The sequence below is a fragment of the Tachysurus vachellii genome, chromosome 16, assembly GCF_030014155.1.
Source record: "Tachysurus vachellii isolate PV-2020 chromosome 16, HZAU_Pvac_v1, whole genome shotgun sequence".
Lineage (NCBI taxonomy): Eukaryota > Metazoa > Chordata > Actinopteri > Siluriformes > Bagridae > Tachysurus > Tachysurus vachellii.
In genome coordinates this window covers 15,004,267-15,023,155 of record NC_083475.1, presented here as the reverse complement: position 1 = coordinate 15,023,155, position 18,889 = coordinate 15,004,267, and the positions used below count along the sequence as shown (strand labels likewise).

The 18,889-nt window shown below is 36.8% G+C and overlaps 1 protein-coding gene across 1 annotated transcript; it reads right to left on the bottom strand.

Annotated features, from left to right (window-relative positions):
* Nucleotides 1-183: 183 nt before the first annotated feature.
* Nucleotides 184-12,808, bottom strand: irak3 (interleukin-1 receptor-associated kinase 3). Its single transcript, XM_060889069.1, has 13 exons — nt 10,800-12,808; nt 10,507-10,704; nt 8,704-8,753; nt 8,489-8,555; nt 8,110-8,261; nt 6,134-6,198; nt 5,903-6,017; nt 4,636-4,754; nt 4,337-4,535; nt 2,947-3,009; nt 1,950-2,117; nt 1,399-1,816; nt 184-1,181 (listed from the first exon to the last, which is right to left on the bottom strand). The coding sequence occupies exons 1-13, from the start codon at nt 10,912-10,914 to the stop codon at nt 1,054-1,056; spliced, it is 1,857 nt and encodes a 618-aa protein (XP_060745052.1). The 5' UTR covers nt 10,915-12,808; the 3' UTR covers nt 184-1,053.
* Between the last annotated feature and the right edge of the window lie 6,081 nt (nt 12,809-18,889).

Genomic DNA, 18,889 nt, shown 5'->3' with positions numbered 1-18,889 from the left:
AACCAAAAGAAGATTAGTGGTTTTAAATGACCTAGCCAGAGCTAGACACGAATCCATCTGAAAATCTGTGGGGTGTCATGAAGCAGGTTGTGCTCTGGAGACTACTGTACAATCTGAAGGCGGTAGAATGTTTTTAATCATGATGTGCCATGCTAAATAAAACACTCACCCCATAAAGACTAATACAATCAAAACGAAGGAGAAGTTTATTATAGTGGAGCAGTGACAAAATACAAAGGACTTTGGGTTCATCTGAGTCAAGAGAATGCAAGACAAATCTGCTCAAACATTTTATACTGTTATGTAATTTAAATGAATTTTCACTTTGAATGCAAATTGAGAGTAAGAACTGAGTATCTCCCCTATGGTCTGGTGATAATATTGTTTAGCTAGATGGTCATGTACAGCTTGGCTTGGTATTGTTACAGGTGTTATCATTTACATTTACGGCATTTGGCAGACCCCTTATCCAGAGCGACGTACATAAGTGCTTAAATCTCTAACATTGGATACATTAATGCTGGCTCACTAGGTTAAATACTTAATCACTTATATGTCAGGTGATACTATTGTTTAAATGGTAATCATGGCCACATACAGTCTTTGTTCAGAGATGGTTCTTGATGTCTTGCTGCCTCTCCCATGCTAAATTTTTTTATTTAAACAAAAAAAATTTTGCTGCTACATAATCATTAGTTCATTTTACAATTTTTTCTTTTATTTTACCCCTTATATTCTACACTGTCTGAAAGCACAGCAACACACCAACAAGTAAAATATATAATTAAATATTAAATATATTATATTATGTAAACTATACAAACTGATATGATAGTAATGACTGCACTGGATCATTCATCGTCAGTACATCTTTTTTGCTGAGTATCGATATCGGTAACCTTAGAATACAATATTTCTAACTTTGCCTTTAAGATACAGTACTTAAATAGCTAAGATTGTGTTCCATATAAAAAAGATCCTTTTGCACTTGAGGCATTGAGGTATTGCTGAAATATGTACAAACCCAGACATGGACAATACAGAGTTACTGAATCAGTCTGATGTCATTGAAAGCAGTTCCTCCGTCTTGAGTAAGCCTTGGTTGTACAACTGGATTTTATAGCGGAGCCTCATTTTAGCAGGATTTTCTATTGTACTTTCACAATGCTGTCTTCTGTCATCTGGCAAAGCATCAGAAAAGAAAGATTTAAGCGTGTCATGTAAAACCAGTTTAAGCCATGTATTAAGTTAAGTTAAGGCATGGTTATGGTTATGACATTTTGGTATGGTGTCTTTTGGCAGATTTAAGTGACTTTACTATCCAAAACAGACATAAGATTTGTTTAGTAAATATCTAGAAACCATGTGATTATTTTTTGCTGTAAAATTATTATATACCTTGAGGGATGAAGGACGGATTGTGGCTAAAGCCATTGGCCCAGCAGTCCTCACAGCACGTTTCCGCTCCGGCTGCGCAGCTGCACTCAACAGGCCAGCTGCTGTATAGATCCAGTGCAGGGGCGCATTCTGTCTGATGGCACTGCACAACTGCGTCTTCTCTCCTCCTGTTCATGACAGAGCTGCTGTACAGGCATCTGTAATGTTCTTTCTTATCCACGAACGTGACCTCTGACTGGCTGCATTCTAGAGGTTTGGACTCTACGTTGAGCTTAGGCTCATCGTCCTCCTCAGGCAGGCTGGAGCTCAGTCTATGATCAGCAACAGGTACAGAAGGTGATGTCATGTCAGCCAGGGTCCGTGGACACTCATCCAGGGCAAAGGGCAAAGGGAGAAGCTCATTAAGCTTTGCTAAAACCTAAAAGATGCAGATAAACAGCAATAATTCAGTTTATTTTTAGGATGTGTAACATTTGTTGAATTTCTTCCAGAATCAATAAAGCCTCTATCCATCCATCCATAGAAGCATTGCTCGTAAATGGTATATTTACATTGACCATGCTTGGTCTGGCTCGGGCTCGGCTGTTTGTACACTCCAGACCCAGGCGGAGCAGGCAGAGGGCAGCTGTGGTGGGCCACTCTCCTGCTCTGGAGTCCAGAAAGCATAGGCAGGCATCCACAGAGCCCTTCTCTTCTGCCTCTAAACTCAGCTCATCCCTCTTGGAGAATAGGAATAAAAATTATATTAAAGTATGTCTGTCTAGAGTGACGGTAGCATCGTTCATAATTATTGGAACGATTCAACTGTTTATGGACTCCTTCAGGATATAAATCCACAAAGTCTGTGAAATTTGAAGGAGCTTGCAAGTTCTCAAAATGACTGCAGATTTTTCACAGATTAAAGACATCACAACACTGATTCAGCCATAGGCATTTTTAATTCACATGCGTCGAGCACACTTAAGTACAGCTATCATAGAAACCACATTAATTACCTATGTGTCTTCACTGCTTGTAGTAAAATATCCCATGCTTGCAATTTCATATTCAAATAGTTTTCAGGTCATTTTTAAGGCAAAATCAAGCATGTGTGGCCTCAACAATCACAAAAAACTATGTGAAACCCTAGAAGGACAGATTAATTAAACTCTCAAACATTTGGATCACAAACAGCTGATCCAAATGTTAAATAGCTGTACAGATAAGCATGCTTATGAGACTACAAGGAATTTTGCTGCTCACAAGGAAAATCCATAATGTTTTTAGACTGTTTTGCAGTTAGCATCCAGCAACTTTTGGGACGATTACACCTTGACACAAATCACAGTCTCCAGATTTAAAAATAATGGAAACAGAAGTGTAAATTAACAAACCATAGACTTTAAAAAAGCTTAAATTGGGAATGGTCATGTGATCTGAAGCAGGTAAAAGTGTCTTCATTCTTGTTAGACAAAACCTGAAGATGATTTAAAAGCCATTTTTTTCATATTGTAAATACAATACTAAAGAAAATTTAGTTAAAGAAAGAAAGAAAGGTTTTTACTTTACCAGTAATGTTTGCTTTGGTGTCTCCTGTACCACTTTCTTTCCTGTGCATGTCTCCAGAATGACCTGTGAATAAAAGTGAACATTGTACACTGATCTGAATAAGATATGTAAGCAAGAATGGTGCAATATCTAACAAAAATAATCAGTGAACATTTTGGGTTGATTATATCATTAGAAACAGGAAGTAATGAAAATATTTTCAATGTAAAAATAGTAATGTCATTGTCATGTGTAGGTGTTGTTGGGCTTCCAAAAAAAAAAAAAAAAAAAAAAAACACAATGACCGTTTCTTCTTTTTTAATTACTTCTTCACACCCAACCACTCTCTCTTTAGTTTTCCTACAGTCCTTTTTAATCAAAATAAAATTCCTTTTAGACGTACAATATATTACATTACTCAAATATAGGATAAATCCTGCAATACTAGTTACATTTATTCAACACAAACAATAAAATCTCAAATTATTTTTACTTGATTTTATTTTCTTTCATTTTGGTTTAGTAAGAGAGCGGTGTTTTGAGGAAGATTGTTCTGTTTGTTATTTTGGCCTTGTCCTCCCCTGAAGCCTAAAACCCTTGTCAACTAATGAATAAAAGATTGTGAATTATAATATCTCTGTATGGAGACTTTCATTTGCCCATTCTGATGCGACTGACCCCTAGACAGTCGTAACAATCTGCTAAAATAATACGATACTAAATAATTAATAAAGTATTGTTTAATGGGCATCACATGATGATTGTATTTCCTTTTTTAGCAATGTATAACTTATATGTTAAGCTCATTTAATATATCTCTATCAGGGTTACTAATTGCAGGTTACAACTAATTGTAACGAACTCTACAGCTTGAATCAAATGCCTCCGGACACTGTAACATGCAGGGGTCACAAGAACAAACCGGCCTATTCTGTTAAGTCTCATTCAATAGATTTTGCACAGTTCCAGAAAATCTGTAAAAAATGTCTAGTTTAAAGACTAGAATCAAAAAAATTAGGGAAATATTTCAATTGTATTTTTTAGTATAGAAATAATTTAATAATTTAATATAATAATTTTACAATGTATTATTTATTAATAATAATAATAAATTATTTAAAAAAGAAAAAATGTTATTATTTAGACTGAAACAAAGATCCTAAATCTGTTTTTTCTGCACTAATGCAACCTACGTGATGTAGTTTAACTTTCAGTTTCACAATAAAAAAAATGCAAAATGATATTGAAATTTAGGATATATTTATATATTTTATGCAAACAACAAGAACCCTGTTAATTTTGACTCTCTGTTTGAGTGAGTGTTTGTATGTCTCCAACAGAAAGTCCTCACACATATTGTAAGACAGATGTGTGTGTGTTTGTGTGTGTGTGTGTGTGATCACCAACTCACCATACCAAAGCTGTAAATGTCTAATTTGACCGATAGTTTTCCATCACGTATATACTCCTCTGGTAAGTAGGCCAGGTTGCTGCGGGAACCTGTGTCCATGGTGATGGTAAAGCTCTGGTTAACAGTGTGGGGTCTGAGACGAGCCATTCCAAAATCGGACAGCTTGGGCTGTAAGCGTTCATCCAGCAGAATATTTGAACTGCAGAGCACAGATACATAGTTGAACTGAAACCTGTAACATGGTAACCTGTAACAACTGCAGCAGTGCATAAACCCCGAAGACACAATAATAAAAGCACCTTGTGATGTTTCCACAGATAACCATGCAAGGTTGAGCAGTATGCAGGTGATGTACAGCATTTGCTGTGCCTTTGATTATATTGAGTCTCTGCTGCCATGACAGGAGCCTCCCGCTTTCCTGTGTGAAATGAGAGACCCTGTTTATGCTGAGCTAGTCAAAAAAAATGAGCAGTAAACCTGAGAATTGTTTATTGTGGCTGTACTGTTAACATTCCGGTTTAACATCCAAAAAGACATACACTCACATACAGACAAACAGACAGACAGACAGACAGACAGACAGAATCCCTGATGCCATCTTAAGATCCATTTTATTTCTGTACTAACTCAACCGAACTCACTTTACTAGAATCATGTGCACCCTGTTCTATTCTCCTCCCTTTGTTTGCCACTTGCGTGATGTATGAGTCTCACTTCCAAATCATAAAGGGAAGTCAATGAGGTCATGTTAAAAACAGTACTAAAGAAGCTCACTGATGACCAACGCCCTGCATTTTGAAGCTTTCACTACCTACAACATACCAAGCTTGACAATGATCAAATTAGATGGATCAGTTATAGGACAATAGTCTACTCTGGAACTGAAAGGCCTATTATTTTATTTATGCTATACACTGAATTTCAGCTTTCTCTTCCTCATATGTTAAACACCCACTGATATCTCTAATCTGCTGCATTCTTCTTTAATAGTTCTTTTTACGACATCTTTTTCAGCGGTTGTTTGTTTTGGAGGGTTTCTACCTTCATTTTTTTTCTACAGGAGGTAAAAAGCAACTTAATTCAAAAATGCTTTAATTTTTTTTCACACTGTTTTTTTTTAAATCAATAAATAGTTCCAGAAGCAGCCACCTAAGCCATTAATGACACTAACTCCACCACGTTTCACAGAGGAGCTCGTAGGTTTAGCATCATAAGCAAGTTATTTCTTTCTCCACACTTTCTTTGTGATTTTAATCTGACTTTCTGATGCTGACGACTGCTTTCCATCTTGTGGATTGACCTCTGTGTTTCAGTGAGTTGTAAAACTTTCACCTCTGTTCCGTGGAGGTTGGTTGTGAGGTCTCTGATTTGTGTTTTTTTTTCACAGCTTTCACAATGTCTCTGTCACCTATCTTCTCTCACATTCAAATTGTCTTGCTTTTCTCAAGTAGACAGCTCTGTGGTCACGTTGTTTTTTGCTTTTTAAGAACAAATGTAAATGCTTCAACAAGTGCAACCCAAACCAAACGTACTACTGTTGTCAACATTGTTTAACAACTGATTTACCTCATTATGCAGTTTATGAAACAGAGATCCATTAGACATGAACGGATAGACCAAACAGTAGCGCTCATCCTCTGAAAAACAACCCCAAAGCTCCAAGATGTTGGGATGATCAAAGCTGAGGATGAGAAATAAAAAGGATTATTATAACATAACCAAAAACCAAATGTAACTAATGATAGTACAGTGTACAATGTTTCTAATGTATGTTAAATAAAAACTGGCTAAACTTACAAATTTAAAACTTCAATTTCTGTCTTGAACTTTTTCCACAAATCCTTCCAAGACTTCTTGTTCCCCTGTATTTAAAGTAATAGGGATGATATTAACATTTAAATTCAGCTTACACTAACAAAACACTGCTTTACAACACACAAGGAAAATTACAACACATACTAAAATGACATTATCCAACAATAAGTATAAAAGAACAAAGATGTAAACGGAGATAATTAAATAGTAAAGCCAGTTTAAGAGGCTAGGAAAGTCAACAAAAAAAAATATGTTTTTAGCCTAGATTTAAAAACTGAAACAGGACGAGCATTTTTGATGTCTGGAGGGAGTTGATTCCATAAGTGAGGAGCAGCTACTGCAAAAGCTCGATCACCCTTCGATTTGAGGCGAGATCTAGGGACGTGTAGGAGAGCTTGTTTAGAAGACCTAAGGGACCTAGGTGCTGAGGAAGAACGAATTAGTTCTGTAATGTAAGAAGGTGCCTGTCAAATTAGTGCCTTAAAAACAATTTTTGTAAAGCTAGATTTGTAAAGTTTGTCGCGACAATCTTTGATGCTGGCTTTGACGATGCAAGTATTCTCAACGGATGGTGCTTTTTGGAGGCAAGTGGACATAAGGGTTAGTGTTGCTTTTGGAGGCAAGTGGACAGAAAGCTAGATTGCCAAAACATTTGGAGGTAAGCGGAGACAAGCATGTGACATCATCCAAATACTCCTGAGGAAGTTCCCCACATTGGGCTGATTGTTTTGATATGTCACTTATCCATGTTGTGCTAATTTTTGATTTTCACGTGACATCACGTGACATCACGTGACATCATCAGAATACACATGAGGAAGTTCCCCTCATTGTTCTGAGTGTTTTGATATGTCACATGTCCATGTTGTAAAAAGTTTTTGGATTTTGCATATTTTGGGGGCGGGGCTGCGGCAAAACCGAAAGACCAGTCGGTACACCAATTTAAATCTTTGTTCAGAGTAACTCCCTAAAGGAGCTGGCCGAGTTTGGTGTAGATAGTTCAAAAGCTTGCCGAGTTATAAACCTCCAAAGTTTATAATGGGAGTCTATGGGAAAAAAAGCCACTTTGAGACCCGGTACCGGAAGTACCGGTACTCGGATCGCTTAGAAAAGTAACAGCCTCAAATTTCAGGCCAGGTTCTACAACATATCCGAATCTGGTGCATGTGGCTTGAAAGCTCTGGGCTGCAATAAATTTTATAAATTTTTGTCTAAGCTTAAATAGGAAAACAGAGCCAACATAATAATCTTGAACTGTTTTCTAAAATGAACTGAGAGTCAGTAAAGAGAGGCCAAATCTGGGTTGATATGTTTGTGCTAACAGCCTTGCGGCTGCGTTCTGGGCCACATGCAGACGAGCTATTGAGGACTGGGGAAGACCGAAGTATAAGGAATTAAAATAGCCCAGACAAGAAGTAATAAAGGCATGAATAACCTTCTCCTAGTCATTAAAGCCAAACCAGTTTACTCTTATCAATCATTGTGTTCTTGTGCCATATATTCACTTTTTTGCCTTTTATTTTTACCTTATTCAGCCTCCCAATTTATTGTACAGTAGATTGCATTTATTTCCTTATTGTTTTTGTATCTAATTTTATTTTGAAATTCTATTATAAATACTTTTTTAATCTTTATCTCGATTTTTTTTAATTAGCTACACTTGTCACTACATGCCATACTGTGTATGACTGTGTATGTGACAAATACAATTTGACCTAAAACGTCTTATTTACAATATAGGAAGCCAGTTTAATATTAATCATTTTTTATATTACTAAATGTTGTTCGTACTTACAGTATGTTCCCTACATAATTATTATGACATTTTACATCTTGATTAAATGATATTTATAAAATCAAGACAATGATTCTGCATTCTCGATTACATACAGTCTAAATAAAAAAATGTATAGATGTAGATTTGTCCCACATGTAGACAGAAACATAGTTCACAACACCTGCTTGAAAACCTTCACAGCAAAGCTTTTGTTTCCTTGTCTTCCCTGGTAAACTGCTGCAAACGTACTGTCTGCAATTTTCAAATCCTGATGGAAGTTCCTGGTTCCTACTTTGACCTCTAAGTAAGTGATCAAAGCCTTTTGTCGTCTGCCTATAAAGGGAAGAGGAAGAAATGGCTAGGGTTTAAACACCTCTGATTCTTTAGTTCTTTCAAACAATTAAACTCCCAGTTATGTCTAGAAGCCTTGACTTAACTGGCCTAGACAGATCTCATCTGAGAAGCTCAGTAAGTTTTCATTATACAGTAGCTTTGTAGAGTAATAAGCAGATAGATTATGAGCAACATTTCAGAATAGGATGCCTTCACCATAATATTACCTTCACCAAACACAGACTCCTGGTTAGGATCAGAACACAGTCTTGGTCCTTCGTCATGCGTTTGAGGCTGAATAAAACAAGACAACGTGTTTCACTCACGTGGCAATTAAAGCACATTCTGACATGTCTGAGATAAGAGATTATGAATAATGTGCTTCAAGTTCCTGAAAATACATACAGTGATATGTGTATAACTGCAAATGATTTGACATTACCTTAGAAATGTTCTGGGCTGAAGAGCTGTGTGGTGTGTCTTTGTATGTGTCTAGAAAAAAAACAACACACAAACAAATCAGTGTAGTATGATTATGCCTATGCTTAAAATACAGCTATGCTTTGCACCATTTATGCTAATTTGTTTAATTTCTTTTTCAATATGACATAGGTCACATGGATGCAGTGTGAATGGGAAATCTTGCTACAAACCACATTTTACTTGAGTCAGCAATTTTCAGTGGAAAAACAGATTAAGGCTCAGATTATCTTCAACCTCTCAAATGTCCTAAAAAATATTCATCAGGAATAATACTGCTATCACAAACAAAACAGTCATATTATATCTGCCCACATGCCATGACAGAATAAAACCTATAACAGCAAAAGCAAGAATATTAAATGTGGCTCTAGAGGTGAAAGTGTCAAAGGGGTATAATAGAAATGTATACAACTTAACAACCTTCCTATATTAACCACGTCTTTCCTCTCTTTCCTCTTTACACTGTGTATGTGTGTGTGCGTGTGTAAGTCGATTTGTGGAAAAGGAATTTCAGACTATAATCCATCTGTTGCTATGTGCTTGCTATGTCAGACATCCTCTAACAGTCCCTTAAATAAAAGTGTACCTAAATAGTATCTGATGAAAAGGCCAATTAATGCAAACTGGCACAAACAAGTATATTTATGACTATAGAATTCAGGTCTCAAAACAAGAACACTACACATACATTCTGTATTGTGAATACCATCCTTACTCATAGCATACATAAATGACTATATAATGTGAAAACCACAACTATTAACTGTTAAAGCTTTTCTCACTCAGTAAAGGTCAAATCATTCACCGGTAATTCGTCATTCACCACAGATATGCACAATATAGATACAGTCTCTCTCTCTCTCACACACAAACACACAACTAAATTAGTACTGTAATTAAAAATAAATAAATAAAAATAATAATATAATATAATAATATGATATCAAAATAATAATGACATGCCAATAGCCTAGTGGCAACTTCAGAAAGACACAAACACACATAATTATTTATTTGTTTGTTTGTTTGTTTATTTATTTTTTTTGTTTGGTTGTTTGTTTATTAACACATAAAATGTCCAATCAAATCTATATTCTGATTACAATCATCTTTTACACTAACTATTATTGCTTGATCTTAACTAAGTAACTTTATGAAAACAAGTTCTCATTATATGCTCTCTCTCTCTCTCTCTCTCTCTTTCACTCTCTCTGTCATTATATACACATATACAGTATATACACTACTGGAAAACACATACATATACAGAGGCAGGCTTGTCATGTAGAATCCTTAAGTCTGGGATGACATTTTTCCCCAATGTGTTTTGTATTTTAGTATACGTGCCAATTCAATGTCCCTTGGGCACCAGCAATGCACGTATGACAGCAGGTGGACACTCTTACTGTAGTAACACTCACATGTATAGTATATTCTTGAAAATACTAAATACAGCCCAACAACCATATGTTACAAGCTATCATCCCCACGACTTAAAGAGAAATTTTAAGCAAGCTTCTCTTGACTAGAATTTTAAATTCTAGTCAAGAGAAGCTTGCTTAAATTTTCTCTTTTAAGTTTCATATTAGCAATGAAATCATCTTTTTGTTAAACTATATGTAATATGTTTTCTTATACATAATAGATGACATATTTCATAATTCATGAACGCATGCATGCATACAGATGGATGGATGGATGGATGGATGGATGGATAGATAGATAGAGGCAGGAAGGGAGGGAAAGAGAAAGGCAGACTTACATCCAATGTGCGCACCGTGAGAACGGAAAAGATCGAGTGCTCGATGGTGTCCCATATCTTCCAGAACCCTCATCAGATCCTCTAGAGTTTTGTTCTGCTGAGCCCAGGACCAGAGCAGCTCATGAGTCGGGCTTCTTCCAGCAGCTACATGCATCTCTGTGCACCTGACCTCCAGCCAGCTGGGCAGAATGCGAGCCGCTGGACAGAGAGAGATTACAGCAACCTGAAGGTGTTATAAGGCATAACCACAGACAACTGATAGTGAGTTTGCGTTCACTTCACCGCTTCCTTACCCAAACCTCTCCAACCGAGGCTGTCAAAACCGCTGTCCATCACTTTACAAAATGTCTCCATTACCAGCGGTGGCACGTCGAAAAGATACATGGACGGCTCCAGTTTTCCGGCCATGTTTTACAGAAAGTGGTGCAACTGTTGAAGCGCTGAGTGTCTAACAATGGAATTGTAGACTTGTTGCAAAAGCTTGGAAATACCCAAGTCAAACCCATTTCCGCGCGCACTATGGTGACGCACTTGTTATTGGCGTGTTACAGTGCGCGTTTCTATTGGTCTTCTTCAATCTGAGCAAAACTCTGTTATTTTGGTTACGCAATTCTACTGGGGCTTTTAAAGCAGAACAACTGAGTAATTATTTACCATTTCTCTGGTCCTTAGCACGTTTACATCATATGGTTTGGACAAGCAGGATTTCCTCTCAAATGTAACCTTTGTTCATATTCTTTAGCCATTTAATGATTGCAACTAAAAAATTGCTGTTTAGTTGTCTTGAAAACATTGTGAAAGCCTTGTGTATAAGTCACATTCCAAATTTCTTTCTGATTTAGTCTGGAATCTGTGTCTTTGTTTCCTAAATCCAATAATGTGACATGACACTCTTCTGTATAATTGTTGAAATTATATCAGGATCTGTGTCATGAATAGAACATACAGTAGAACAAGTTTTGAATTGTCTAGTAATGTTTTGTTACAGAATAATCTTTTATTCTGATATTTTTTCAATGGGAGAAGTTGACTCAATTCCCTTCCAGTAGTGGTTACATGTTGTGTTAAAGATTTCAGAGTGCTTTAACAGCCTATCACACTCAGGATCATGTGCAATGGTCATCTTCTGTCAAACTACTGAAAGTTCTGCATGTTGTTAAGTTAGCTAGCTACCTAGCTAAAACAGTAAAGAATAATACATTCATTTATATACTAGTGATTGTTCAATATGATATTTATCATGTTATATCTGTCCTCCTCCTGTACTCTTGTTTAAGCTTGAATTTCAAATTTAAAATATTAAGCAAGATGTGTTTTATATCTGATTTATATTAGGAATGATACAGAAATGAAGAATTTGCTTTCAAATGTGAAAAGATTCTATAACAATTAGAGGATTTGACATTTGGACCTAACTCTAGGGGTTGGCTATATGTCTCAGTTGTATTTGGAGGCTACTTAATAATGGACCATCCTTCAGATATGGCTAAAAATTCTACAGTTTTTGACGACAGGTTGTTTTTATTGGTCCACAATTTTCAGTAAATGACTAAATCCTAAAGCACATCAGTAGGTTTTAAAAATGACATTTATATTAAATTGCTATAGTATTACACGTGTTCAATAACATATAGATAAATGGGTACATAAAATCTGTAAAAAAGAAAAGAATATATATATATATATATATATATATATATATATAGCCCATTTTATTTCACAGTCATGTTCATATTCACCACTTATCTATCATCTACTATGAGTAATGAGTGTTGCCATTTGCCATAATTTATGCTTAATTTATGACAATCAAAAAACAGTTAGTTTAAAAAGTACAAATACTAACAAATACTACCCTCTATTGGCGACCTAGAGCCAGTGTACTGCTTTAAGGCATAAAACATAACTTTAGGATTGTTCAGGCCAACAAAAAAACAGACAAGACTTTATTTAAAATATGTAGAATAAAGTAATTTCAATCCGCATCCATGAACTTACATGCTTATACAACAACCCTTTTTTGAGTGTGTACAAGAGGATAGGATAAATTAGTGGAAAATGATTTGCTGTGGCACCCATGAAGCAGCCGAAAAAACAATAACTGTAACCCTGAAAGTGACCTTATGAACCTAATATCAGCAAATAGTGTAACTTAACTATTCAAAGTGCTTTTCAAAATCCAAGACATTTGTCATCCCAACATGAAATTGTCTCCATCACCAGCCTCCAGTCTGTCACAGACTTGTAGTGCTTGTAGAGTCCCATTTCAGCTGAATTCACTGAATAATATTTTTAACGTATCCCTGCAAACAATAAACAAACAGTTAAAATCCTCTTATTAGGCTGGTACAATGGAGAATCATGAATAAGTAAATACAATAATATACATATATAACAAGATTTTTATTGTAATGAAGAATTTCAGATTTCCGCACATTTCATAGAACAAAATGACCTACCCTCTGTCAACTCATGTTCACTTTTACATATCAGGTACTGTCAAAAAAAGAAAAAGAAAGATAAAAATATAAGTTTTTTTCGACTCAGGTTAAGTAGCATTTGTAGAATCTCCTACACTTATACTATGTGGATATAAAATTAGAGCCATCCTATATGTTTCAAGGGAAAAAACAACAACCCAATAATCTTTAGTTTAAAAACCTGGTGGATATGTTTTGGTCTGAAGACCTGAGGGTCAGTTCATATTTTTTTGTGACATTGCCACCTTTTATTACAAACTCATGTACTTTCTTTAAATATGTACATAAAATACACAAAAAATACACATGTTTATAATTGTATTTAGAAATCCAAATGTAGTGTAGTATTCTATAAGATCTAATACTTACTCCAGGCAAAGGTCTGGGTTTTTTGCATATGCTTGACTCTGCATGAGTAGTCTTTGCCCTTTTGGGGTTTAAAAGGCACACTTTTGGTGAGATGGAACATCCAGCCCTTCTCAAAGGCCAGGTCTGTCTGATGGGCTTCAGAAAACACCTCTTCATCCATCAGAAGCTCAATGTGTATGTCCGGAGGATGGAAACCACTCACATGGCAGATCAGAAAGTTGTCCTTGCCAAATTCACCAGGCCTATAACTGTATACTTGGACTTTAGGCGATGCTAGAATAAATTAAAAATAGATTAGTGAGTTAGCATTTTTTTCAGCTTACAAACATAAAAACAGTACACTTTCTGACAAGTTGTAAATTACAAGTGATCTTGTTTGACATTAAACCTTTTACAGAATTTCTAAAGAACTTTGTAGCTTAAGTTTACAATGTCATGCAACAGTTAACATTGTATTTATACTTACATTCTTTTGCCTGTATACAGGTCCACAAAATGCAGATTACAAAAAAAGAAAACAGCTTCATTTTTGAGTTAGATATAATCCCAGATCCCAGGTCCCAGGTCTTTTGCAGTCTATATTGAAAGTAATACTTGCTCTTCCTGTTGTTCTGCTGTTTCACAATTGAACAGCCAATCAGAAACATCTTATGCATCAGTCACTAGGTGGAATATCCCCAGGAAGGTTGTCCCTAGTAAGATAGTAAGCTAGCTGGAAAATCCCAGAACTCCCACAGTAAAAAAAAAATCTACCCATAATTCTGTTGTGTAATATGAAAAATACCAACACACAAAAAGAAGAATATGAATAAAGGAGCTTGTAATATGGTCACCTATTCTGACTGTCTCCAGCACTAGCTTAGAAAGTGATATGAAGGTGGGATTAAATAAGACACCAGGAAATAGTTTTTATCAAGTGGGTTTATCATCATTGTGTTTTTTTTACATAGTATATTGCATTTCCAATGCATTTTTTAATGTAAATCCAAAAGAGAATATGTTTGACTCATAAAAATATTAGCTGATCTCTGTCACTAACACTAGTATATCCTAAGGGTTATATTTGAACATATTATCACGTTATAATGTTTAGCCATCAAACAACTCCACACACGCATGGCAGAGGCAGTAGTCAAACCCTCAACCCTGAAACTGTGAGGCAAATGTACTAACCACCAAGTCACTTTGCCCCAACTAAGATATTGTAACACTACATTTTTAGGTAGGTTTAAGTAGTTATTGTATATATGTATTTTAGGTTTTTATTCACACTATAAATGCCAAGCTGCCACTGTTGGGCCCTTGAGCAAGGCCCTTAACCCTCACGGCTCGAGTCGTGCTCTATCATGGGCGACCCTGCGGTCTGACACCAACCTCAAAAGCTGGGATATGTAAAGAAAGAATTTCACTGCACTATAACGTATACTGTATGTGACAAACAAAGGCTTCTTCTTTGTCTTTTGCATTCATCTGCAAAGATGTAAGGAATATAAATGTATTTTGTCTTTCTGCTTTCGTGTTTGAGCAAGAGGAATGTTTATTAGTTTATTAGTTCCTGATTACCTGGTACAATTTTCACTAGGGAAGTTTTTGTCATGGGGACAAGAGCTTTGAGCATTGCATCTCTCTCTCTCTCTCTCTCTCTCTCTCTCTCTCTCTCTCTCTCTCTCTCTCTCTCTCTCTCTGTGTGTGTGTGTGTGTGTGTGTGTGTGTTCTGCTGTAGTTATGGTATGCCGAGGAGGCACATGTTAAATGCGGCTTGGCTCGGAGGACTGTTCTTCTTGCCACAAACATTCCACCTTTACCCCAGTTACCATGGATACACCGAACAATATTATGGCACCATAGTACAGGGAGACCTTGTAATGTTTTATAGTGTTTGTACGGATGTGTAAAATGTCTACATATAGACTAAAGGCCCGGCTGCTCCTGCCTCATTCTTTATGGTATAGGTAAAGATATTTTATGTACCTTCTGATATAGTTCATAGCAAAAACAGCTGTGTCTGTCACAATACAGTTTATTTTGTGACATAACACCAAAACCAAGAGGCAAGCAACGGCAGGAAATAATGTGTACTGTAGTGTGTAAAGTGTAAAGTTGTGTTTTTAAGGCTTATGCATCAGTAACATAAGTTTGGGTGTGTTTTAAAGAGTGAGAACGTGTGGCTAAAGTAGTAAAGGTCATATGGATAACTAGTGCAGAAAAAATGCTCAATTTAAATAGTGTGCTATTTATTTTGTCCCCTAGATGGCAGTGTTGCACCAGTACTAGAGAGAGAGAGAGAGAGAGAGAGAGAGAGAGAGAGTGTGTGTGTGTGTGTGTGTGTGTGTGTGTGTGTGTGTGTGTGTGTGTGTGTGTGTGTGTGTGTGTGTGTGTGTGTGTGTGTTTGTGTGTGCCTCGTGTAAACCATAAGTTAGGATGAAGGTTTGTGGAAATGGATGTAACCTGGAGAGAAAAAAAAGGCACCTGTTGCTTTGTTTATAGACATGAAGGCTCTTTCTGTACATTATCAAAGATTTGCTCCCTTTAAACCCCTGTTCAGACGTGCATTCCTCCTGCTCACAACATGGTTCCACTTCAGTTACTGAATAATTTATAGAGTTTACTGAGTAATATGTTATAAGATAAATATCTGAAGAAATAATCCTGGAGTTTCAGATGGTTAAGAAAGATAACCCACTGTGTGGCCACATTAATTCTCTCTCTCTCTCTCTCTCTCTCTCTCTCTCTCTCTCTCTCTCTCACACACACACACACACACACACACACTCTCTCTCACACGCTCTCTCTCTCACACTCTCACTCTCTCTCTCTCTCTCACTCACTCTCTCTCTCTCTCTCTCTCTCTCTCTGCACATATGTTACTGTTAGTGTAAATCCTGCAACAAACACCTGAGCCAGAGAAAATAGCCCACTGTTTTGCACCTGTTTAGTTTTTCATATCTAAATCTACAGTAGGCCAAAAACCTTTAGGCCAACTCAGGTGGAGGTGTAGACTGCTGGGACAGCACATGTGGTAACATTCACTTCCCGGTAAAGGCTTCAGCAGAAACCATAACAAAAGCTTCAAAGACTGGAGAAAAAGCTGCTTTCTGCAGACACCACAGGCGTGCCAATCACCCATTTGTTTGACCCTGCACAAGAACAGCCATGCCGAGTGTGTTAACCACTTAACAACAAATAACTAGACATTTATAGAACAGCTTTATGGCACTACTGTGCTCTCCAGAACAGCAAGCCCTCACTAGAGTATATCCTGAGAGATATTTAAAAACGTATAGATACTTATAGTTTTATGAGACACTCTCAAGTGCCATACAGACATGGGGGGAGTCCTATTATGTGTGGTATTGTTACCGTTAGGTATGGACCACTTTCAAACATTTGTCATGAAACTCTAGAGCTGCTCAAGTCTCAGGCAGCTCGTCGAGTGTGTACGACGGTGGAGAACAGCGAGCAAAGAGGGAGGCTCCAGCCGTGCGGTCTGGTCTCGCCGCCAAGTCTGTGCTTCATTAAAATGAGGTCATTTGCAAAACCAGGGAGGGAAAAAAGGGAGAGAATGAGAGTGAGTGAGTGAGCGAGAGTGAGGGGGAGGGGGCAGCAAAATGAAACCAAAATGAATCACAGAGAGTGTAATCCAGAGAAAGCAGCAAGACAGGGACAGGAGGAAGAAGAGGAAATCGTTCCTCGATGACTAAACATGCATGGCCCTGTTGTGTGTGGTGGCACGCGAGCCCACAGGCAGTGACGGCGAGATGAGTCAGGACCGCCAGCATGACTCAGGGACAGTGTGAAGCCAGGCACACCCTCGATCAGGAGCGCTCGTACTACACACACCCACGCAATGCAAAAACAGACAGCCATGTGTGATTCATAACTGTCCAATTCATAAATACTGATTCATAAACAGTCCAATTCATAAACAGTTCACTGACATCCTCTACATTTTTGTGGGTCAGAAAGAAACACTGCCTTTTCATTCATCATGATGAAGCCACTCTGAATCATTCATGCCTTCACAGCCATTCATATCAACTGTCCTGTACACAAACACATCTCCATGTGATTCAACTGCTCACGGCCGTACACTCACCACTGGAAACGTCTCCAAAAATATAGAACCTCAGACATGCACAACCTCATTCATTGAAAGCGTGTTCACGCATACCTGTAGATCACAGCAGCAGAGCTATGAAACACACACAGACAGCACCACACACCAGCAAGGGGAAACCAGACACACTCCTGTCCCGCCCTTCGTCTGGGGCCTGCGGTCACGGTTATACAACCTGCCGTTTTAATGTACTGTGACTCACTCACAATGAACAAAATCCGGTTATGGAGAACAGCTCAACTATTAAGCACCAATACCATGTTACTTTTCATTGTATATACAGTGATACGGGTTATATTCAGGTAAACTGACACATATATTCAGTAGACAGGAACTGTATTTGCATATTATTTTAACATATCTGCCTATTCATTCATCATACATGTTTAAATATAAGGCTTAAGATTATAGATATTAGCAGCATTTTTGGTGCCTGTACAGATGTTAGCATGGTGTACAGTGGTGCATTTTTAAAACAGTTAAAGTGAACATGTTATTAAGGGGCAGGTTTTGGTGTGGTGCTGTGCTATCTTATAAAATCAGCTCACAGAGGTGTGAAATAAGCTTTTTGCTACTGTGCTTAAGTCTGATATTTAAGTATCATGTAATTCTGTTGACTTTTACTTACGACTTTTTAAAACTTTCCACTCAGTACATTGTGGGAAGCTACATCAATATAATTCCCTATAATCTTATATATTTACATATGTCATGACTTTTAACATCAGAGATAAATGAATTGAGCGTTGATCCAAATTGTGAAGCCAATTTGAAATTTAACAGACATGACAAGATAGATATTCAAGACAAGATAGTCAGATAAAAGTGCTAGACAGTGTTGAATAATACGTCCACACATTCTTTGGTGAAAGGCAAGTATCTAAAATGAGTGATTTTTGACATTCAATATTTTTCAGTGTGATGTTTTGGTCATTTTAAAATGATTTCATGTTCGGTTCATAATGGTGAAATCAGCAATTTCAAAATCGCTTTCAAAATAAACTCAGTTATTTCATATCAGAAGCTGTATAAACTTGTCAGTTTTATTACATTTTATTTGTATTTCGCTTTTAACAACAGACGTTGTCGCAAAGCAGCTTTACAGGAATATAAAATTCAGAATAAAAATGATATCAATATAATGAAATTTTTATTTATATGTATATTGTTTATAATATAAATAAAATAGAAATATTAATATATAAATTCCTTCGATTTCTTCAGTGTCATTTAGAGTTTTCTTCGGAGTCATGTAGAGTTTTCTCGAAGGAATTAACCCTCTTATTCCACCCTCTACTGTGTTACAAGATATGGAAATGGAGACGCTAGAAAACATTTCTTTTATCAACTGTCTATTGATCTATTCCTACTAAGATGATTCACGTGCAGTTCCTACTAAGATGGTTCACATTCAATT

Coding starts and splice junctions, on each gene's coding strand:
- irak3 (XM_060889069.1), bottom strand. CDS start 10,914: ATGGCCGGAAAACTGGAGCCGTCCATGTATCTTTTCGACGTGCCACCG. Junction 6,199..8,109: donor CTGTGAAGGTTTTCAAGCAG/GTGTTGTGAACT, acceptor CTTTAAATACAG/GGGAACAAGAAGTCTTGGAA. Junction 1,182..1,398: donor TCCGTCCTTCATCCCTCAAG/GTATATAATAAT, acceptor ATGCTTTGCCAG/ATGACAGAAGACAGCATTGT.